Below are 24,513 nucleotides of genomic sequence, written 5' to 3' on the forward strand. Positions count from 1 at the left end.
AAGGTTCTAGAGTGGCCATCACAGTCTCCTGACCTTAATATCATCAAGCCACTCTGGAGAGATCTCAAACGTGCGGTTCATGCAAGACAACCAAAGACTTTGCATGACCTGGAGGCATTTTGCCAAACGAATGGGCAGCTATACCACCTGCAAGAATTTGGGGCCTCATAGTTAGCTATTACAAAAGACTGCACGCTGTCATTGATGCAAAAGGGGGCAATACACAGTATTAAGAACTAAGGGTATGTAGACATTTGAACAGGGGTCATTTCATTTTTTTCTTTGTTGCCATGTTTTGTTTTATGATTGTGCCATTCTGTTATAACCTACAGTTGAATATGAAACCCATAAGAAATAAAAGAAATGTGTTTTTCCTGCTCACTCATGTTTTCTTTCAAAATGGTACATATATTACCAATTCTCCAAGGGTATGCAAACTTTTGAGCACAACTGTATATACACACACATATATATATATATATATATATATATATATATATATATATATATATATATATATAAAATGGTTTTGTTTAGCCAATTGTTAGGCCCAGTTTTGGGGTTTAGGGTGGGTTTAAGGCTCCAAAAACAAATTACGAAAACACTGCTGTAACAAGCCTAAAGACGACAGAATTAGGGTCTTTATCATTCTTTTGGAAATGGGTCAGCGACGGCATAAGCACTAACCGGTTGTCTCAACAACACAGACACATGTAGTAAGCAAGTAAAACATTACTCACGCACACCAATAAACATCTGAACGCATTGGAATGACATAGTAAATGCAGGGTCAAAGGTTCAAACAAATTGTTTCCTGACCTACTTTTTCCCACGACTATGTTCTGAGTGTGTGTTTATGTCTATCACTCCTCTAGCATATTGGCAGCGACAGTAGACTTGGCACCAAGTCAAAATGACCTGGCAGAGTCGTACCTGACTGAACTCCAGGTGTCCTGGATTGCCAGATTTTGGCAATCTGCACACCCTAACTGTGGAGCTCTGGCCTGTTACCCAACAGAAAGCAGTAAACGACAATTGAAAAATACTTGTATACCTCAAATTAAGCTTGCACAGTGCAAAAATAAATTGGCAGTCGATTTTTAAGTAGTGAGTAAAAAAAAAGAACCAGTTCAAGAGGCAGCGTCCCAATTCTTAATCGTCACAATCTGTTCACTATTACACCACAGTTTAAATAATTCGACATTGGATATTATGTTTACAATGATAAACTGAAGCTACAGAAACTTTTCAGGTTTGAAAACACAATGGCATAAGCTAATTCAGTCAATTGAGATACTGCACTTTGAACATACAATTGACCATTTACAATGGGGCCTAAAATAGAAGAGTAATGGAGTTGTTTTCAAACTTTCAACATCTATTGGCAAGTACATGAAGTTGGTTGGTAGGTAGAGTCATCAAATACCTGAACAGTGAAAGACAGATTAACTTTAATTGAACAGTCTTGAAATAACCTCTGGGTCTTGAAAAATGGCATTTTATCGATCTCCATTACATGGCTACAGAAAGAAAGTTGATCTATGACAAGCTTCTCTTAGCCGAATCTTTACATTGCCATTTAGAAGAAAATTGGATGATATCAGATCAGGTAGAGCGGGCAAACTCTGTCTGGATGCAAGATGCTCTCATGATCCAAGCTATTATATCCATATATGCTGTATATATTACAGTGTTAGGTAGGTACTACCCCCTTTTTGACAACCGCATTAAATCTTACAGTGAGTGGATTTACTATCACGCACTTAAACTATTATGCTTAATAAGCTCACAATGTGAAAGGTCATGTAAATGCATTCATTAATGGAGCTTAAAGCTATTTCTTTAAACACCTTAAAACTTTCATCTGGGAAAGGTCAACCATAACTAACCCTAACCCATTAAGTCAAACATGTTAGATTTTTGTGTGCTTCCCCAATTTCATCTTGCATGTGAGTGCTTTTTGCCATCCTGTCAATTATATTCACGTCTGTTTAAATTTTGACATCAAGATTTAAGAAAAAAACCTGATCATGTCAAAATCTTAGCCAAAATGTAATTGGATTTCTTGCGTTGTCTTTTTTTTTTTTTTTTATAATGAGCAGTTTTATATATATATATATATATATATATATATATATATATATATATAGTTTTCAGTGTTTTGTTGCAAGTCAACACACAGTGTTTTTATGTATGGTAAGGTTATATGGTCACCCTGGAGTTCAGTGGACAAGAAACAGTTTAACCTACACATTTGCTGGTTGAGGATGGCCAATTCATTTCATCTTAAAGCCAAAAACACAACAAAAAACATTCACAAAACAATTACTATCTAGGGCTAAACCTAGCAAGGTCTTTAACAGGTCTAACCAGTCTGATCTACAATAGCGTGAATCGTCACACACAAGCCAATCACACCCAAGACGTTGCATCACTAATTATGACTCAAAATCAGCACTTGACAGATTATAAGAGACGTTAATTAAGTTTACAAAACTCTTAATAGAGCACAAATGGGTCTAATTCAGAGTGCAGTCGAGGAAACAGGATGAAAAGTGGACAATGCATTTTAAGGCATAGAGTGGAGTATGATTCAGAGCCAAGGCTAAGGATGGAATTTTTTTACTTCCACATCTTATGAAAATAAAAAAAAATAAATAAAAAACCTTCACCATGAGACAACATGATTATTCCGCACATTCCATATAAAAAATAGATTTGCCACAGGATAACAGAGGAACACAACACTGTAAAAATGTCTGTAATTTTAACGGTAAAAGACTGCAAAAATGCTACAGAAAAAAGTTAATTGATTAACGAATATTAACTGTAAAATATAAAGTAAAATTGTTTAATATATTTTAAAAGACAATAAAAGTTTGTACAAATTATATTTTTTAGATGTAAAAAGTATGATTTTCTTGTATAATTATTGGTAAAAATGTACATTGTTTAACAAAAGAGTACATGTACTTTTTATAGTAAATTATTTTTAAAATTACAGTAAAAAAACAATAATCGGGCATTCCCACAATTCCCTGCATGACCCATCATATTTCATTATATTTTATGGGAATACTTATGTTTCTTCTTTTTTATTATCAGTTATGTACTTTGGGGTGTTCTGTGTTATATTTGATGTAGTTTAGTTCATGTTTACTGCATTATTTAAATTTCACATGTGTTACCCTGATGGTGTTTAGGGTGTGTGAGTGACTGAGCACTGTCTCTACATGTTTATTGGTCACTGCTCCTGGAACAGCCACTATTGATGAACTTCATGTCATCATGTTCTCTTATAATTCTTATGGTGATAAACAATATACCTTATAAAATAAAAAGCTGATTTTTACAGTTTCAGAAGGTTAATAGCAAGAAGTTGTTTTTTTTTACAGTGAATCTACAACAGGACTTTTGCCACAGAAAAAGAGGATATAGCATATTTCATGGTATAAGGGATTTACGGCACAGGAAATTGAGATACCAAATCTGGGGTAAACAGACTTGCAGTCCCGAACTAAACCTTCAACCCCATATAAAAGGTTGGGAATTCGGTCATTCTAACAAGACATGCGGATCCATGTATTACTCACCAACCAAACTAATAGTTACTCATCTACCCAAGTTCATAGCACTCACATTTGATCATGCTAAAAACTACACATTAGGGAAGCTTGCCTGAAAGTCTTTTGTGCTTCTTTCTTAATGTCATAGAATTCTGAGACTGTACGTGTTAAGAGAAGAATAAAACGTGTCAAGAATGTGTGTCAGGAAGGAAGCCAGGGAATATTCTAAAGAATAAAGACCCTTTAAAACCTGAAATCACCCAAAATGTATCAGCCTTTGGTAACTTAATTACTCAGTTAAATTACAATAAAGGCCAACATACACAAATCATGACGAACAAAGTTACAGTAATGAGAAGTGCCCCCAACTAAACTCACGCTCATCAACAAAAATGCAGCTTCAGTTGTAAGAACACAAAACCTAGATCATTAGAAACAAATGTTGTCCAATATTATTGCATACGCAGTATTTCAGGTTAAATCTAAAACATCTAATTAACCACAGAATGATTTCAGAGAAACAAATGGTCAGAGAATGATGCACTGGGATATTTCAAGAAATCCCTCATGCATCCATCCTCCGTTTTTTGTCCAGTAGCCCAATCTGTTTGGGCAACACCCCTGTACCCGATTCATACTGCACGGGCTTCATTGTCCTCGCCAACAGATAAGCTTATGACAAACCGATGTATTTATTATTAAAGCGGTCAGTTTTTGTCTCTTTTACATGGCAGACAAACTTGAAGCCCAGACAATAAAATAGATCTGAGATGAAACTCGCTAACTGTATACGTGTTTCCAAGAAATGCTTTAACTGTCGAGATTAACCGTAACAAAGATCGACTTGAAACAGGCAATTTTAATCCTAACCCACACATGTCCACGTATAATTCTCAGGATATTATTTCACCGCATGTACACCTCGTCTTCTGCATTGTCTCTGATACCAACACGCAACAATGGAAACGGGTTCGAATTACTGTTTGGATAAACTGTTTTTGTCTAAAATGAATAATTGAATATATATAATATCGTATCGGTTATACGTGAGGAAAAATGAGTTAAGGAAAAACGATTCTCTCCCCACCTTTTATTGATCGAAACTGGGTGTGAAACCTTAAGATTTGAATGTCACTGGAATCAAATAGAACGTCACGCAGATGGTATATTTTAAACTGTATACATTCTATCAAGCGAACAGTTGCAATGCATCAATGTACTGTTACAATGTATCAAAGTCGCGCGCTGTTTCTCGCGGTATTGTCACAGTAAACCAGTAGGACAGCATATCCTGTATACAGGGACAGCTTTAGTACGACACGTTTCCTGAAGTCATGACAAAAACTGCCGTGAGTTGTTTGTGATGGAACAAAAGGCCACAGGACTCGAGAAAATGGAAAAGTGCGCTTACCCAAAGATCCGTTCCCCAGCTCATAGCGTCCTTTTGTAAAGGGAAAAAACTCCAAGAACTAACGTCTCCTCCGCTTAAAACTCCAGTGTTGCGCGTCCTTCCCTTGCTCTGCAGTCGTGTAAACTATCTATACTCCAGTGAAGCAAGCAGCGTCAATCTCACGGCTCAGGGTTGGAGTTTTCCCATTTCCGACACACACAATGCCCCTCAGCTGCGGGGAAATGGAGGGATGCGTCTGTCCGATACCGCCCCCTATCTGTCAGACTATGTAAGTGGCGGGTTTTAGTAACAACACCACCATCCTCCTGGGAACTAGCAAATAAATATTTGGGCATTTTTTTTATTTTTATTATTTGTTTTGTACATCACTACAGAGTTTGATGCCTTGCCTAAGAAACATATTAATCATTTTATTTATTTTTTGAGGAAAAATATAAATTCATTATTTATACATAATTATATCATATACAATTATTATATAATTTTAAACATTTCATGTGACAGAAAATCTCAGATTGCCCTCTTTAAGATCCAACTTGACTTTTTTTTTTTTCTCTCCCCTTTCTCCCCAATTTGGTATGCCCAATTCTCAATGCGCTCTAAGTCCTAGTGGTGGCGTAATGACTCGCGGAGGACGAATCTCAGTTGCCTCCGGCTGTGTCTCGTTGGAAGGATGCGTCCTCCGGAGGTCGCGTCCTTTGAAGGCTGCAGTATACCGAGTGTCCTCCTTTAAACAAGTCTCGTTTAAACGAGACGGCCTTCGTAGGACGACCGGAAACGGAAGGTAACATGGTTGCTATGACAGCACGCCACTCTTTAACAAGCGCGAGTGCTTTGAGTGAGAAGGGAACAAATCTCTGGAAGGGAATGTATGAGGTACATTTTAGGAGAGTTATAATGATCTAGAGAGAAAAGAAAATATATTTTACAGGTGTACTTTTAGTCTAATACTTTATTTTAAATATATTAATATAATTATACCTAATATATACTCTGCACCCATCTACTGAGGTACTTCAACATGGGAATTAACATTCCTTGCGTTTGAACATCATATTTACGGGCAAATTGGCGTTATTAATTTTAGACATTTCCGTTAAAGCAAAGAATTGTGGGTTGTGAGTGCCCACAAAGGATACACCTCATGCATCCTCCGAATTCCTGAGAAAGAAGTCGCATTCGAAGTATCCTACACGCTTTTCTGAAACGAGACAAACTCGATGACGTATGCGGCCGACAAATGAGACCTCCGGAGGACGCAGCCTTGCAAACGAGACACAGCCTCCGTGTCTGAGACCGTCAATCCGCGCATCTTATCACGTGGCTTGTTGAGCGCCTTACCAGAGAGGTAGGGTGTGGAGGCTTTACGCTATTCTCCGCAGCATCCACGCACAACTCACCACGCGCCCCACCGAGAGCGAGGACCACATTATAGTGACCACAAGGAGGTTACTCCATGTGACTCTACCCTCCCTAGCAACCATGCCGATTTGGTTGCTTAGGAGACCTGGCTGGAGTCACGCAACATGCCCTGGGGCCGGTTGCACCAGCTGTGCGTAAGTTAAGACTAAGTCACAGTTTACGCACACTAAATATTTGAGCGTTGCACCATTAAATTTAGGTCAAGTTTCAACACATTCAAAATATTTATAGGATATTAAAATGAATAAATGTCTATTTTTCCAGCCTGTTGTATTAGTATTTATTTATCACCCCAGTAAGAACAAAATAAAAGAAAGGTTAATAACGTCCTTTTTAAAATGACAGAAGCCTACTCTGCAGTGTTGCCTGATCTCACAAGAGAAACAAGCGACCTGGAAAGACAAGCCACTTGCCTCACCAAAATAAGCAATACCATTTTTTTTTTCCTGTGTGGTGGATTTATCAACATAGAAATCATAACAAGCATACAGTGTATTATAATTATAATAAAGTATAATTTTAAGTACAGATACGCTTCTCAGTCAAAACCCGGCAGCGTCAAATCAGTATTAATGCATCATATATAACAATAAAGTGAATACCTCTAATATTGTTTTTTTGTATCTGGATTAACCATGCATGTATACAGTATGTAGTAATTATACAGTAGTTTAAAAAAGGTCTTCATTTACAGAATGTGACATCCATAAAAGACAATCAGGCAAAGAAATGTGTGATGCAGCAGTTTCCTTCAGGATCAAAGCACATGTTTCATTTTTTCGGTCAACATGAAGTGGTGTAGTTGAAGAAAAATTTACTGTGATAAACCCTTTGGCTTCATGAAAAAATTATCGAAAAAAAATTTACCGGTTATAACCGTTTAACAGCATTTAAAAAATACAATTTTCACCCCGGAACAATTGAAAATCACTTCGTTCCCATTTTCGGTTATGTTCTGCAAAAAAAAAAAAAAAAAAAAGAAAAAAAAAGAAAATAATAATAATAATAATATATATATATATATATATATATATATATATATATATATATATATATATATATATTTTTTTTTTTTTTTTTTTTTTTCTCCTCCTCCTTGAACTGTTTTAAGTCCCTGCTTTGAAGTCTTTAAGTATGGGTAGTTGACAAATAACATGCACTTTTTCAATTGGAAGATTTAGGATTAAAATGTATATACTTTTTATAAAGGAAAGTGTATATTCTAGGTGCTGTAACTGGTCACCATTTCTGTTGTTTTTCACCATTGCCTTTTAGCAGTTCATTTCAACAGTCCTGGGTTGACATTAAACATTTTTTAAAGTACAAATATTCCATGTTGTCTTTCAATAAGAGGTCAGAAAAACTCCATTTATTAAATTATACAAGAATTAGAAAAATTGTTAACATTAGTTTTAGATTAAGTATGACACCACAGAACTGTTTGCGTTAGTACTATACATTTATTTGTAATTAAACTTAAAAATAAACTCCCAAAATCAACCAGTATGTTTCAACAGTTTTCTTTATTCATTATTTACATCAAGTGTAACACTAAGGAAGGACTTCACAGTAATATACTATTAAAAGTGAGCTTTAAATTAGAATCACACAAAATATACTTTTTACAAAACAGAAAAAATACTGTTAATTTGTCAACCTCTGCCTTTTTAATCCCTGTTAAATTCACATATTCAAAATTAAGTGTGTTTTATTTTCATTGCACTTGAAGGACTAGAGAGGTGGCCTTTGGTATATAAATTTCTTCAGCACTTAAACTCTGACCTTACAAAAAGATAGTCTCCAAAAGAATGTGAGTTCCAGGATTCAACATAAAACACAGACCAATAAATAAACCAAAAATAAATAAAAGTGTAAAAGAAAGAAAAGCACACATTTGGGTAATCGCAATGAAACTGAATAGTAATGAATTGTAAAGGATATGTCTGTGATTCAGTACAATGGGTTTGCACCTCAGAGGCCTTGTGAAACATAAAGCCTACAAAACAGGACAGGGTGATTCTCTTTGAATGTTCGGCTTGTACTGACATTTCTACAAGATACAATCAAACATTCCTTTAAAGTACAAACTGTCATAGGAGGTTTGGATGAATTTACCTTCATAATATGTGTTGTTCATAGGCAATGCAGATGCAAAGCTGGGCACAAGACCGGATTAAGAGACTAATAAAATTAACTGCGGTGACAACAGTGCAGCACTGGCTATAATAGCAGTAAAAGCATGATATTAAGTGGATTTTGGCCAAAGTAAAACAAATAGATTTATTTTACAAAAATTCTGCAATGAAAGAAAAACACTTTGCTGTTGTACTTAACACTCCCTGACAATTATGTAAAACTAACGTAAAAAAACAGACATACTTTTTGACACTAACACTTTCCCCATGATTTATTGATAATGAAACATTGACTTTCAAACACAATAATAAATGGAATAGACAGACATGTATGTGTTCGAAAGAGTGTACTCATGACAAATCAAAACAAATTGATGATCTCTTTCATTAAAAATTTTCCAGACTTTAAGTACTGTTTTTTTCTTAGTAAAGGACAGATCATTGCACATTTTTCTATTCAAGTTGGACACCTCACAATAACCCCTGATGTCTGAACAGGGTAGCTCGAACGATAATAAAGGCTTGAAATTCCCTATTGCCACCTTAAAATGGATATTCAATATCTGAGAGCAAAGCATATTTACAACAGATCTTTAACATGACTTAGCAGTGCACAAAACATTAAATCTCACAAAAGGCACCATGTAATTAGAGAAAAACATTGCCCATGGCAGATGAAATGGCAAAACAAAGATTAAGTTAGTGTAGGGTTAAGCTAGCTGTTGTCTAGGGTGGCAAAACACTTTCTGAACTATATATATATATATATATATATATATATATATATATATATATATATATAAATAAACTAATATATACTATATATAAATATATATATATATATATTATCAGCCACAAGATTAAAACCACCTGCCTAATATTGTGTAAGTCCCCCTTGTGCCTCCAAAACAGCGCCAACCCGCATCTCAGAACAGCATTCTGAGATGATATTCTTCTCACCACAATTGTACAGAGCGGTTATCTGAGTTACCATAGTCTTTGTCAGTTCGAACCAGTCTGGGCATTCTCTGTTGACCTCTCTCATCAACATCGCTTTTCAGAACTGCTGCTCACTGGATGTTTTTTGTTTTTGGCACCATTCTGAGTAAATTCTAGAGACTGTTGTGTGTGAAAATCCCAGAAGATCAGCAGTTACAGAAATACTCAAACCAGTGAGCGGCAGTTCTGAAAAGCCATGTTGATGAGAGAGGTCATCAGAGAATGGCCAGACTTGTTCGAACTGACAAAGACTATGGTGCTATGGGGTGTTTTCCTGCTGTAGTGGAACTGAAATATTACAGAGATGTATGGCAAAAACAAAGATTTCCATATTACACACTAGAATTAAGGCAAGGCAATTAAGCTTTATGCTTTAAAAATGTGCTCCAGTGTAATCGGTTCAAATCATCTTAATTATATTTAATTATGACATTGCAGGGTACCCACAAAAATCTCTTTTATGCCAATTCTAATAGAAATCAAATTTGTTTTTAAGGACTACAGAACCAGACAAATTGTGTAACTGTTTTTTTGACTTGAAAAAAAAAAGGTTTCTTTAATAAGTGAAAAGTCTGAACGTTGTGAGAAGAGATTCTGGAAAACATACACAAAAAATAAAAAATAAAATAACATTCCTGATTTTGACAAATGAATACATTCATAATGTAGATGCACAAACGGAGACCCTCGCACCAATTCTGCAATTCACCACAAGGACAAACATATAATTCCACTAACCACTGTCTTTTACAAGACATAAATGAGCTTGACCTTCCACATCTTTTGTGGGTATAAAATAATATGCAATATCTACAATATCATAAAAATGCCTGTGCTTTTAATAGAAAATAATTTAAAATTCAAGTTTACAAATGGAGACAATCTAAAGTTAAAACAAATGTTACAAATCAATGTGCTAAAAAAAAAAAAAATGCAGTTTGTTTTAAAAGACTTGGCAATATTGTATTAGTAGTCTTGCGGTTTCCATGTTTTACAACATCTTATCAAAAATTCATCTCTTCTAAATTAAGAATTCTTAAAGGGTTAGTTCAACAAAAAATTTACATTTTATTGTCATTTACCTTCACATCATTCCAAACCTGTATGACTTTCTTTATTCAATGGAACAGAAAACAAGATGTTAGGCAGGAGTCTCAGTCACCATTTACTTTCATTGTGTGAAGAAAAAAAAAAAAAAAAAAGATGCAATAAAATGTAATGGTTACTGAGGCTGTCAATCCCTAACATTCTGGCTAACATCTTTTGCATTCCGCAAAAGAAAGTCATACAGGTTTGAAACCATATGATGACAGAATTTCCATTTTTGTGGGAACGATCCCTTAAAAACTGATAATACACAAAGGCTTGAGAATTCTGAAGTGTACAACAATCAGAGAGTAGATTTCTGCCACCTGGTTGTTGGGGGCATTATATAAAGGCCATATAGGATATATAAGCCCAAATATGATCCATGTGGTGGCTGACCCAACACCAACTCAATAATTTGCTCAAACTCAGCAAACCACTACTAATGACAATAAATGCAAAGACTAATTACAGAAAGATCTACTAAACCATCAATGCTCATTAAATGCTGTAGTGTTTATAAATGTGGTCAAATTAAAATTACAGTATGGGATGTGGTGCCACTTACAGAGTAGTGTGTAACATGAAACCAAACAAATGTGCACAGAGCTAAATGTGTTCCACAATCGTTGATACTGTTTGCTCTGAACAGGCAGTATGGTTTACCCTAAAGCAAATTCAATTAATGTCTTAACTGGTAGGCATTCTTATTTTTGTAATGACACAATATCCAGTTATTGTAGATCAGATGCAAAATGTGTATCCTGAACAGTGGATGGCAATCTTCAAATGTTTTCTCTGAAAGCTGGAACAGTTAGTCTGCTGTCAGTCAAATTTAGGCTCACCATAACCTGTGCAATCTATTTGTGAAAATGTATTTTGTCAAACCAAGATAAAACTGTTAAAATTACAAAGTACATTGGCTAAAAACGAAACTGTGTATTTTGGTATTGACATAAAGCTTATATACAAAGTATAGACTCTGTTCCCAACTGGCAATTTCAAGAAGAAAGTCACCTGTAAACAATAAAAAGAGAGAAAGAGAGTGTGTTTGTAGTAATTTCTGAGGTACTTCTGAGAGAATCTTCTCTGTCCCCCAACATTTAAATAAAACTAGATTGGTTTGGGGAAGTCTCAAGAGGTGGAGGAGGAGGATTTTTGGAGGGTGTAGCAACAGATGGACCCAGTGGCTACCTTTGCACCACATCACTAATCTCTTTAATGCAGGTGTGCAAGTTGTCAAGGGCAGGGCTGGTCCCAGGTCCCCCTAGTCCCCCTCCCCCACCCCCACCTGTAGAGGATGCACGAAGCTCCTGTAGACCCAACTCCAGTTTCCCCACTGCCTCACGAAAGGCAAACTTATTACGTGTTTGTGGGATGCAGTCAACATATCCAGAGCAGTAGTCCAAAAGCTGGTGTCCCACTTCCAAGACCTGGCTGTTGGATGAAACCTCAGTGCTGCCTTGAAGGACACAACTCAAGCATTCAGCACATTCCAAAAGAGCTTCCTTGCTAATCTTCTCCAATGGGATCCGTTCTGCTTGCTGTCGAGTCCGTCTAAAGGTAGGTTTGGTGGAAGTGGGGCCAGGTCCACTGGAAGCACCATTGGCCATCTTAGTCTGGGTGATGTTGTTACTATAGGGGACTGGAGGCACTTGTGGTGGTGGTATTGATGGACGTGCCCCTCTTGCTTCTCTCCCTGATCTTTTGATCCCATCTCCATTGACCTCTACGTTGCCACTGGCTGCTTCGTCGGCTGCATCAGCACTGTAGGCATGTTGGAGGGAGCGGAGCATGGGCGGGGGTGGGGGTGCACATTTGGGCTTCACAAGTCGTGGCCGGTCACGATCGCTGTCTGACAGCAGTTTGAAACGGTTGCCCTGAGAGTCCATGCCGACTAGATGTGCGTCGGCTGAGCTGTGCTTTAGGGTAGGGGAGATCAGCACTGGAACTTTGTGATTGTGCAGATTGACCAACCCAAGAGTGGAGGTCTTTGATGGAGATGACCAGCCTTGTCTGTCTTCATGACCGTCTTTTCCCCGTGGGTTGGAGTCTGAATCGGCCTCTCCCCCTACCCCTGGAGCTCTCACTCCACCTGCCCCACTTGCCACCCCTCGTGGCAAGAGCTTGGCTTTGGGACGATCCCGTATCTGAGCCGTACCTTCATCAAATTTCCTCAGGATTGCATCTGAAGGATGTGGTGCCCCATTCTCGGGCTGTGAAGTGGTGGAAGCTGTGCGTTCTAGTGGGGGTTTGCTACGGTTTCTTGGTAATGTCAAAGCCATGCGCTCTAAGTCTGGCAACCCAGCAGACATAGAGGAAGTGGAATTGGAACGTGGGAAAGGCTTGGTTCCTCCCCCTTCATCTATCCCAGAAGGCTTACCAGTCCGCAATCCTAGAGTCTTTTTGATAAGGCGAGGAGTGAAGAAGCCTGCTAGGCTTCCCCAGCTACTACTTCCTCCTACCTGACTAGAGGTTGCTACAGAGTTTGAGGGCTTCTGCCCAAATGTAGCTCCACAACAGCGGGATTGCACATGGTTGCCTTCTCCATGAGATGGAGAAAAACTCAACCCATCAGACTGGGGCAAAGGAGGAGGGCCCCCAAACCCTGCTGTGGGCTCATACTTTTTATGAGGCTGGGTCTCCATCTCTCTGAAAGAACTGCTCCTTTTGGGAGGCATTGGGAGATTTTGTGAGGAGGAAGTGGAGGAAGAGGACTTCTTCTTTATGAAAGAACTGAAGAAGCCAGTTTTGCGGTCACGGTTGAAGGTGGTGTCTTTGGAGTCCTCGAGCAGAATAGAGGGAGATTTATCCCTCTGTTTGCGTGGCAAGGCCGGAGAGCTGCTGGAACGCCCATCACCAGCAAAAAGTGAGGCTGCAAAACCTGAACACAATAGGACAAAAAAAAAAAAAAAAAAAAACTCAGGTCAAAGAGCAGCTAAATAAGAGGCAGTTGTAGTTCAAACTAACCTATTAAACAACAGCAAAAACACTCTCTTATTTAAAAAGCTGGTGCTACAATCCAACACATAGCTTAAAGCATTATTCAGTGTGAAGATCTCATCTGACCAAGCAATAAGGTGTTTAAATTAAAATCTGTGCCAGGTTGTGATGACTTGGCTTTAAAAAGAATACTAGTATAATTCATTACATTGCTACCAGGAAGTATTGCCGATAGTGGTGTCTCAATCAAATGTCTCAAAGACAAAGGAGGATGAGTAAATTGCAGGATCAAGGTGATGTATGGTGTACATTGAGGCAGTGAGGTGGCATTAGGGATCACTACAACATGCAGCATTTAGTTATCTGCAAGTGACCTACCTCTTTGCAATTCTGCTGCTAACCCTCATTGTAATTTTACATTAATTAGCCCAGCATATTCTTTCTTGCAAGAAACTGTATGTATGTAAATTATATGCCTATGTGAGCTGTTGCTTGCTCTTATAATTCCCAGATGAGATTGCCCTGTTTGTCATATCACACATATTTAACCCTGAAGGCATGTGTTCCAAAATATGTTGGTTTAAGTAAAATTATCCCATCAACAAGTTTTGCTTAATTTACCTAAAAAGAGGATTTGACTCTCAAAAGGACAGGACTCTTAAAAGAGGATTTTACATATTTATAAATGACAAAATGTGAATTGTGAAACTGAGTTGTGTGGAAAAATTGAAAAAAGGAAGTAATATGAAACAAAGTGTTTTGTTCTTTTTTTGTTTTTTTTTTGTTTTGTTTGTTTTTTTGCAGGAATTTAACTTAAAAATATAAATTGTGCATGCTTGTGGAACAGTGGATGGTAATCTTCAAATGTTAAATGAAAACAAAATGTATGATAGATGGAGCAGTTAGTCTGTAGTTGGTCAAACTTAGGCCTTAACATGTGTTACCATTGTCTTTTTAATCAAAATTGATTTTGTCATACCAAGTTAAAACTGCACATATTAACTTCACAGTAAATTGACCAAAACATTTCCATGCTTAATAGGTTTTATAACATGACAAAGTATGCAGCTCAAAAAAAAAAAAAAAAATGTGTATACACACACACACACACACACACACACAGGCGGCCAAATTTAGCTCTTATGGAAAGAAATTGGTAATTTTATTCACCAAAGCGGCAATCAACTGATCACAATGTATAGTCAGGACATTAATAACATGAAAAATTACTATTACAATGTGAAAAAATTTTCTTAAACGACTTCAAAGTGTTCTCATAAAAAAATCCTCCACGTGCAGCAATGACAGCTTTGCACATACTTGGCATTCTAGCCGTCAGTTTGTCCAGATACTCAGGTGACATTTCACCTCACGCTTCCTGTAGCACTTGCCATAGATGTGGCTGTCTTGTCGGGCACTTCTCATGCACCTTACAGTCTAGCTGATCCCACAAAAGCTCAATGGGGTTAAGATCCATAACACTTTTTTTCCAATTATCTGTTGTCCAATGTCTGTGTTTCTTTGCCCACCTTGCAAAATTTTCTTTTTGTTTTTCTGTTTCAAAAGTGGCTTTTTCTTTGCAATTCTTCCCATAAGGCCTGCACCCCTGAGTCTTCTCTTTACTGTTGTACATGAAACTGGTGTTGAGCGGGTAGAATTCAATGAAGCTGTCAGCTGAGGACATGTGAGGCGTCTATTTCTCAAACTAGAGACTCTGATGTACTTATCCTCTTGTTTAGTTGTACATCTGGCCTTCCACATCTCTTTCTGTCCTTGTTAGAGCCAGTTGTCCTTTGTCTTTGAAGACTGTAGCGTACACCTTTGTATGAAATCTTCAGGTTTTTTTTGGCAATTTCAAGCATTGTATAGCCTTCATTCCTCAAAACAATGATTGACTGACAAGTGTCTAGAGAAAGCGGTTTCTTTATTGCCATTTTGTACCTTAAAACATGCCAGTATATTGCATACTGTGGCAACTCAAAAACAAACACAAAGACAATGTTAAGCTTCATTTAACCAACCAAATAGTGTTTGATATGATGGCAAGTGATTTTCTAGTACCAAATTAGCAATTTAGCACGATTACTCAAGGATAAGGTGTTGGAGTGATGGCCGCTGGAAATGGGGCCTGTCTAGATTTGATCAAAAAGGACATTTTTCAAATAGTGATGGTGCTGTTTTTTTACATCAGTCATGTCCTGACTATACTTTGTGATCAACTGAATGCCACTTTGGTGAATTAAAGTACCAATTTCCTTCCGAAACAGCAAAATATGTACATTATTCCAAACTTTTGGCCGCCAAATACCACTTAAAATTGTTATTTTAAATAAACTTAAATTAACTTTAATTTCAATAAATAGCACATAAATAAATTGAGATATGTAAAAAAAAAATTTTAAAAATAAAAAATTGCACACTACATCAAAAATGCTTCAATTGTAAGTAAGGTTAAAATGGCTTTTAATAATACAGATACACATGATGTGGGTGAAGTGCTTGTGTGCATACTTGGGGTTAAGTGGCATGCAACAACTGGGCACAAACAGCAGGCAATGAAATGTATTTATAGCAAGATAATCAAAACATGAGTCTGCTGATTGTAATACATTTTGAAATGTAAAAAGCATGTGAAACAATGTATGAAGTGTTATATAACACAAAGCTTTATTATTCTATATAGTGGATATTATTCTGTATAGTTGAAATGTATTTGTGCATGAACGAATGTAGTGTTGTATAGTGTGTAGCTCTGTTAATCGATAAGGAACACCACTCCCATTCTCTTAAGCTTCTGTTTGAGCCGAATGAGCCGGAGCTGGGCCTGTATACCTGCAGGGCCGTGGGGTCCTGCCTCCTCCATATTTTCTTTGTTCTCAGAGTATTTCTTCTGCCCACGAGACTTTGAAGGCAAGAGTGGCATATCATGACCAAAGGTGTGCACATGTCCACCAGAAGCAGTTTTACACAACTCTTCTGCTACCTCTGGAAAATAATTAGCAGAGAGAAAGCACAGGTTAATTTTGTTGAGGGGTCATGTGAGTTTGAGTCATGTATGAAATTAACATACAGCTAACAAAGACAGAAATACTGGTGAATATGCTTTGATAGGGAATCTGAATTACTGTAACTTTGACTAACATTCAACAAATTCAAAACTTTATTAAAACCTACTTTTAATGGTAAATTGCAGTACCATCAATGTACTTTCATTGAATTTTAACTTACAAACTGCATAAAAAAGTTTTCTGGGCTTCATTCTAATTTACTGTACACAGCACAGAAGAATGAAAGTCATACAAGTTTGAGATGTCATAAGGGTGAGTAAATGAGAATTTTCATTTTTGGGTGAACCATTTATTTAACCGTTTATAAGAAGATTTTACGATCTTCATAAAGACAAAAGAAAGAAAAGTGTATAGGATTATGATTAACAGTAACAGAAACTTGCACAACTAATTAATTACATACATTTATTTAGGGGAGTATTAGGAAGCTATCATGGATAGAGGCCAATGGGCAAATCTGGCCAGGGTTACACCCCTACATTTTACGAGAAGTGCACTGGGATTTTTAATGAACACAGAGAGTCAGGACCTCAGATTAATGTCTTATCTGAAAGATAAAGCCATTTTATAGTATAGCGTCCCCGTCACTATACTGGGGCATTAGGACTCACACAGACAGCAGGGTGAGCACCCCATGCTAGCCTCCCTAAAACCTCTTCTTGCAGCATCCATAGTTTCCCCCAGGAATTCTCCCATCCAGGTACTAGCTACGCTCAACCCTGCTCAGCTTCAGTGGTTAACCAGGTGAGAGCTACAGGGTAATTTGCTGCTGGCATCTAATATTACCCATCTAATAGACAACGTACCTTCTGAGATGCTAGAGTCATGGAACATGGTCTCAAAGGCTTGGTGAATCTCAGCAAATGAAGGTCTGTCCAGTGGACTCCACTGCCAACCTGCCAACATACAATATGCTTCATTTTAAAACCAAGGGCAAAAAGATGAGTTAATTATACTTAATGCTAAAGAGTGCACAAGTTATCTTCCAAGTGGAACCCTCTGTTGGTACTCACAGGCTCTCATCAGCTCGTAGACTTTAGGTGGACAGCCCTCGGGCTGCTCCATGCGGTAGCCCTTCTCCAGCAGGTCGTACACCTGAGAGAGGTCAATCCCTGGGTATGGAGACATGCCATATGTCGCAATCTCCCAAAGTAACACTCCAAATGCTGGGAAAATATGAGGAATAAAAATGTGAGTCACTACCATCTTTACTTACTGTAAAACATAGTGAAATGCAAAACTTTAAGAAGCTTCAACACACAACCCTCTTGACAACATCACATAAAAGACTGACCCCACACATCTGATTTGATGGAGAAGGTGTTGTAGGCCAAACTTTCTGGTGCTGTCCATTTGATGGGGAACTTGGCTCCTGCGTGAGCAGTGTATGTGTCACCGGTCATCAGGCGGCTCAGTCCGAAATCAGCCACCTTCACCACGTGATTCTCCCCAACCAGGCAGTTTCGAGCAGCCAAGTCCCTGAAAGCGACAGAAACTATATTTTACGCCAGGTTTTGAAAGTACTAAACAGTTTTTTTGTCTTTTCTATTGTACATTAAAATGCTTCGACATCTGATTTTATTTGAAGCATGACAATTCTAGACAGGTGGTGGCACAGAAATTAAAATAATGGAATGAACAAGAAATAGGGCATTTAGATGAAATTCAACTAGTCCAACCATCTTCAGGCTCTGTATATCCTCACCTGTGGATGAAGTTCTTCTTTTCTAAATACTCCATGGCGGATGAGATCTGAGTGGCCATGTAGAGCAGCACCACAGCATTCACCTGCTCCCTATCACACTCACGCAGGTAGTCCAGCAAGTTACCGTGTGGCATGTACTCGGTCACTATATAGAATGGAGGCTCTAACGTACAAACACCTAGAAGGATGCATCAGAACCGACCAATCAGTAACAGATCCAGAGGATAATTTGGTAAAGACCGATGACTAACGTTTCAATTCATTATGCATACTAAACCCAGGCTTTCTATGGTGGGTGGGGTTAAGGGGTGTTACGAGATTAGTGTACACTCACCAAGTAACTGTACTAGATTGGGATGTTTCACCTCCTTCATGACTGCAGCTTCTTTCAGAAACTCCTCGACCTCCATAGTGTCCTCCTTTAAGACAAAGTAACAAAATAACAAATATGTTTAGACTGACGGACAATACTCCTTCAAATTTCATCATGATGGTGCCGCGGATGGCCGCCTCAGTGTGGAGCGCTTCTATTGTTTTGTTATTTTTGTTTGTTTGTCCTGAGTTTAGTAATCTTTTTTCAGTCAGTTTTACCAGAGACGAACTGCTGAACATTCGACAGCATACACCAGTCAATCTTTTCCCGGATTTTGAATATTCGGACGTTTTGTTTGACATTTTAGTCAGAGGCGCGGCTGTGTTATTTAAACGCGCTATGAGACGCAGGCAAGGGAGACGAGCAGGCGCGCTGGTCAAACTCCGTCGGCGGGGCTTTCGAACAACACTGCCGAGCATTCATCTAGCGAATCTCCGCTCTCTACCTATCAAAATGGACAAACTACATCTCCTCACCCACACAAATAAGGACTTTTCAAACTCTGCTGCCTTGTGCTTCACAGAAACCTGGCTGAGTGAAGCCATTCTGGGCAGCACGTTACATCTGCCGGGCTTTCAGCTGTTCAGAGCGGATCGCATTGCGGAGTTAACGGAGAAAACAAGAGGCAGTGGAACATGCTTTTACATCAATGAAAGTTGGTGTACAGATGTAACAACGTTAAAGAAGATGTGCTGTCCTAATTTGGAAGCGCTCTTTATTAACTGTAAGCCTTTCTACCCGCCACGGGAGTTTTCCTCGTTTATTTTGGTGAGTGTGTATATCGCGCCAAACGTGTGTTTGAATGCCGCGCTGCAACAGCTGGCTGATCAAATCACAGACACGGAACAACAATACCTGGACTCAGTTATTATTATCCTTGGGGATTTTAACAAAGCAAACCTCACATTTGAACTGCCCAAATACAAACAGCACATTACTTGCCCAACCAGAGACAGAAATATACTGGATCACTGCTACACAACAATAAAAGGATGCATATCGCTCTGTTCCTAGAGCAGCTTTGGGACTATCTGATCACTGTCTGGTTCATCTTCTTCCAACCTACAGACAGAAATTAAAATCTGCTAAGCCTGTATTAAGGACTGTAAAGTGATGGACTAACAAAGCAGATCTGGAACTACAAGCCTGCTTTGACTGCACTGACTGGAGTGTTTTTGAGGCTGCAGACACCAATCTGGACGAGCTCACAGATACTGTTACATCATATATCAGTTTTTGTGAGGATATGTGCGTTCCTACTAGGACTTATTTAACATTTAACAATGACAAACTATGGTTTCCAGCGGAACTCAGGCAGCTTCGTCAGGCCAAAGAGGATGCTTACAGAGTTTGGGATAAAGTCTTGTACAATCAGGCCAGGAACACACTGAATAAGGGAATCAAGAGTGGCTAAAAGAAGATACTCTCAGAAGCTGAAAAACAAGTTTTCAGCTAACGACCCTGCATCAGTATGGAGTGGCATGAAACAACTTACGAATTACAGGACTCCTGCCCCCAACACTGTGGTGGACCAACAACTGGCTGACGACCTGACTGAATGTGTTCTACTGTAGATTTGAAAGGCCCAATCTCACACCCCACACCCACTCTGACCTTCACTTCACACAAACACCAACACCTCCTGCAACCCCCCTCCTCCCCCCTCCTGCTACTCAACCTGCACTTAAGATCTGTGAAGATGATGTGAGCCACGTTTTTCGACAACAAAGATAAGGAAAGCACAGGGCCCAGATGGCGTTTCACCTGCATGTCTTAGATCCTGTGCTAATCAGCTGGCCCCCATCTTCACACAGATCTTCAATAGATCACTGGAGCAGTGTGAAGTCTCATGCTGCTTCAAACATTCCACTATCATCCCCATCCCAAAGAAACCAAAAATCACAGGACTTAATGACTACAGACCTGTTGCCCTGACGTCTGTGGTCATGAAATCATTGGAGAGACTGGTGTTGGCCCACCTGAAGAACATCACTAGACCCTTTCTAGATCCCCTTCAATTTGCTTATTGAGCAAACAGGTCTGTGGATGATGCAGTCAACATGGGATTGCATCATATCCTGCAACATCTGGACAGACCAGGGACATATGCAAGGATCCTTTTTGTGGACTTCAGTTCGGCTTTCAACACCATCATCCCAGCTATACTCCAGAATAAATTACACCAACTCTCTGTTCCCATGTCTATCTGTCAGTGGATTACCAGCTTTCTGACGGACAGGCAGCAGCTTGTGAGACAGGGGAAACTCACTTCCAGCACCTGTACAATCAGCACTGGTGCCCCTCCAGGGATGTGTGCTCTCCCCACTACTCTTCTCCCTCTACACCAATGACTGCATCGCCAAGGACCCCTCTGTCAAGCTCCTGAAGTTTGCAGATGAAACCACCTTCATTGGCCTCATCCGAGATGACGATGAGTCTGCATACAGAAGGGAGGTTAAACAGCTGGCTGTCTGGTGCAGTCAAAACAACCTTGAGCTGAACACGCTCAAAACGGTGGAGATGATTGTGAACACCCCAACACTGACCCCCCTCACCATTCTAAACAGCACTGTGGCAGCAGTGGAGTCATTCAGGTTCCTGGGCACTACCATCTCACAGGACCTGAAGTGGGAGACCCACATTGACTCCATTGTGAAAAAGGCCCAGCAGAGGTTGTACTTCCTTCGCCAGCTGAGGAAATTCAACCTGCCACAGGCACTGCTGATACAGTTCTACTCAGCAGTTACTGAGTCTGTCCTCTGCACTTCATTAACTGTCTGGTTTGGTTCAGCTACGAAATCAGAGATCAGAAGACTGCAAAGGACAGTTCGGACTGCTGAAAGGATTATTGGTTGCCCCCTGCCCCCCCTTCAAGAACTATACACTTCCAGAGTGAGGAAAAAGGCTGGAAAAATCACTCTGGACCCCACTCACCCTGCCCACTACCTTTTTGAACTGTTGCCTTCTGGCCGACGCTTCAGAGCTCTGAGCACCAGAACCGTCAGGCACAGGAACAGTTTTTTCCCTCAGGCTATCCATCTCATGCACAGTTAAATTGTCCCATTGAGCAATAACTATGTGCAATACACAGTTCAGTCTATTTTTATATTTATCCAACACATCCAACCTCTTCTGCCATTTCATTCCTCTGGAAAAAAAAACAAAAAAAAACATTTGCACTGTACATAACAGATTGTATTAGATTTGCACTACCCACGTGTGTGTGTGTATGTATGTGTGTGTCTGTACGTATGTGTATAATAATTTTTTATTTTTATCTGTCTTGCTGCTGTTTTTGTATTTTTGTACACTGGAAGCTCCTGTCACCAAGACAAATTTCTTGTATGTGTAAGCATACTTGGCAATAAAGCTCATTCTAATTCTGATTCTGAAATTTGAAATCTGTGGATGCAGTACAGTTAATGGCCACTTGGTGGCACACAGCACCACATCAGTTTACTCCATAGCACCATCATGTAAAGTATAAACACAATAGCAGTGATAGACTAAAACTTAAAATTTGAAAGAACAGAGAAAATTTTAAAATACACATATTCAAATGTAAAATGCGGACCTTTAGTGTTTTGACGGCGACAGTGAGGTTGTACTTCTTCCAAACTCCCACATACACCTCTCCGTACTGGCCTCCTCCAAGCTTGTGCTTCATGGTGATGTCGGTGCGTTCCATCTCCCACTTGTCGTGGATGGGAGAGACACCGTAGACTGTGGGCTTATTGCATTTTGGGGCAGGGTAGTGTAGTGTGGTTACGAGGCCATCTGCCACTGTGGAGTGATGATGAACCAGCTCAGCTAACGTGCTAAAACGACTCTCGGCTGTTACATAAACCTGAGACAGAAGAAAGAAAGAGATTTAAGTCAACTATAAAATAAAAGACAAACACTAGATCACACTACACCCAGCAGGTATTGACAAGTGGTGCAAAGCGAACAAACAGCTGAAGTCCCAATTCTTTATCATTTTCTTGCTCTCAAGCTCTACCTTTCCGTCAGAGGCGGTGTTGATCCTGTAGTGATAGACCCGTCCCTCGTAGCGCAATGAAATAGAGAGCTGGCCAGGGCTGCTCTCGCTCTCCCTAACCAGAAAGCTGCCGTTGATCAGGCTACTGAGCAGGTACTCTGCGGCGCTGCGGGACACAGGCCCGTGATACCAGCTGTGCTTCTCTAGACTGTTCACAGGGGTGATATAATTACTGGGTACCCAACCCTGACCGTTCTTTGAACGCACTTCACTCCACTCTCCATTCTGATTGTAGCCCAGCACTCGCAGCTTTTCTCCTGAGACACAAAGAGTAAGAGCGAGAGTGAGAAACAACACCCGTAACATACAGTACCTACTGAGGCTGGGCAATAAAGAATATCCACAATAAATTTGCAATGATTTTGCTGGTGATATAGAATTATGGTAAACAACACTGTGAATAATGCAACAATTTTAACATGCTTTTTATTTGACCATTAAGTTTCCTAAAAAGTGTCATTGAGCGCACTAAGACACATATTTTTTTAAACTCTGACCATCACTCAAAAACCTTCACAGATGTACCTATGTTGCATTTTTCTTGTATTAAAATATTTAGCAGACATTTATGTAGATGAACATTTCTGATTTTACTATGTAGGCTATAATTACATTGGTGCATACAAATAAAAATGATAAAATATCATTCTTCCTTTAGTTCATTTAATGAAATACAGTGTGGAAAACATGAACTGACTATTTTTAACTAGATTTTTACTGTGTTTTACTTATTGCATTTAGCATTTTGAATCTATTTTCTCAAGTAAATATTTCCTTGTTTTTTGGGGGGGGTTTTTCTTTTTTTTTTTTCGTGAGGAATATTTTACTTATGCTTCAGCAATGTAAACCCTTGTTATTCACACTAATAAATTTGCCTTAAATGGGATGAAACTGAATGGAAAGGAAATGGAACTGAAAGAGAGATTGGAAAAAGCAACATCAGCCACAGCAGGTCAATCGTTTTTTGTTTTGTTTTTCCACTTCATTACCATCTTTTCTTCTTTTTAACCCTTCTTTTTCTCCAAAGCCTACCCTTTTCTTCCCAAGCATACTTTTTTCATGTGTCATCTCTCATTTTTTCAGTTTTAATCCATTCCTTCATCTTCCTCTCCCTGCTCTGATTCTATCAAGCATTGTTCCAGTAAAGCGCACTCTCCTGCTGTACAGTAAACAGCTTGAGAACGCTAAATGCTTATTGCAAATCCTAAATCAACACTGGCGTGGCAGTAAGGCCCTCATGACAAGACGAGACAGGTGCTTCATTGCCAACTAGATGACATTACATTACCAGTCATTAGTGGAGAAAGAGCTGCAAACCGCTATGTCCCCCTCTCTGAACTCTCTTCTCTTGGGTTAGTCTGTGTTTACCCACCTGCTTTTCATACAGCCAGCGGGATTACACTTCAAAACAAGCATTAACATTAATGGTAGCCATTGAGCATTGACTTGTGAATCGAAGTGTAAACTCTATTAAAGCATGCTGAAAGGAGTTGTGGGCGTTGGTGCAATAGAACACAACAGTTACTGCCCGCTTTTTAATCGGACTTGTTTCCAAAAAAATTTTCTATTCATTCTCTCCATTGTTATTTAAACAAAATTCATCAGTAGAGTTCTAAGCCTTGAGCCAAATCAACCAGTTTCGAGATTAATTACAACATTTGATTTAAAGCAAAGTGTTTGAAAATGAACAGAAAATGACAATCGAATCATAAATAATTGTAAGGTAAAACTATTGAATATAAGTCTGAATAAAATACCATATATTT

The 24,513-nt window shown here is 38.9% G+C and overlaps 2 protein-coding genes across 5 annotated transcripts in view; both read right to left on the reverse strand.

The window, feature by feature from the left end:
* The window catches only part of LOC127424472 (formin-binding protein 1-like), an 87,005-nt gene extending 81,837 nt beyond the window's left edge, over window positions 1–5,168 (reverse strand). For both annotated transcript variants that reach the window (XM_051669738.1, XM_051669737.1), the window contains exon 1: window positions 4,978–5,168. In XM_051669738.1, the coding sequence (XP_051525698.1) occupies window positions 4,978–5,001 (24 nt within the window). In that variant the 5' untranslated portion in view covers window positions 5,002–5,168. The remainder of the gene's footprint in view (window positions 1–4,977) is intronic.
* Window positions 5,169–7,903: 2,735 nt separating this feature from the next.
* The window catches only part of LOC127424466 (tyrosine-protein kinase ABL2-like), a 41,278-nt gene continuing 24,668 nt past the window's right edge, over window positions 7,904–24,513 (reverse strand). For all 3 annotated transcript variants that reach the window (XM_051669718.1, XM_051669720.1, XM_051669719.1), the window contains exons 3-11: window positions 22,709–23,004; window positions 22,283–22,555; window positions 18,670–18,754; window positions 18,336–18,513; window positions 17,925–18,109; window positions 17,644–17,796; window positions 17,437–17,526; window positions 16,395–16,547; window positions 7,904–13,503 (exon numbers count right to left, since the gene is read on the reverse strand). In XM_051669718.1, the coding sequence (XP_051525678.1) occupies window positions 11,810–13,503; window positions 16,395–16,547; window positions 17,437–17,526; window positions 17,644–17,796; window positions 17,925–18,109; window positions 18,336–18,513; window positions 18,670–18,754; window positions 22,283–22,555; window positions 22,709–23,004 (3,107 nt within the window). In that variant the 3' untranslated portion in view covers window positions 7,904–11,809. The remainder of the gene's footprint in view (window positions 13,504–16,394; window positions 16,548–17,436; window positions 17,527–17,643; window positions 17,797–17,924; window positions 18,110–18,335; window positions 18,514–18,669; window positions 18,755–22,282; window positions 22,556–22,708; window positions 23,005–24,513) is intronic.

This window comes from Myxocyprinus asiaticus, chromosome 33, assembly GCF_019703515.2.
Source record: "Myxocyprinus asiaticus isolate MX2 ecotype Aquarium Trade chromosome 33, UBuf_Myxa_2, whole genome shotgun sequence".
Classification (NCBI taxonomy): Eukaryota; Metazoa; Chordata; class Actinopteri; order Cypriniformes; family Catostomidae; genus Myxocyprinus; species Myxocyprinus asiaticus.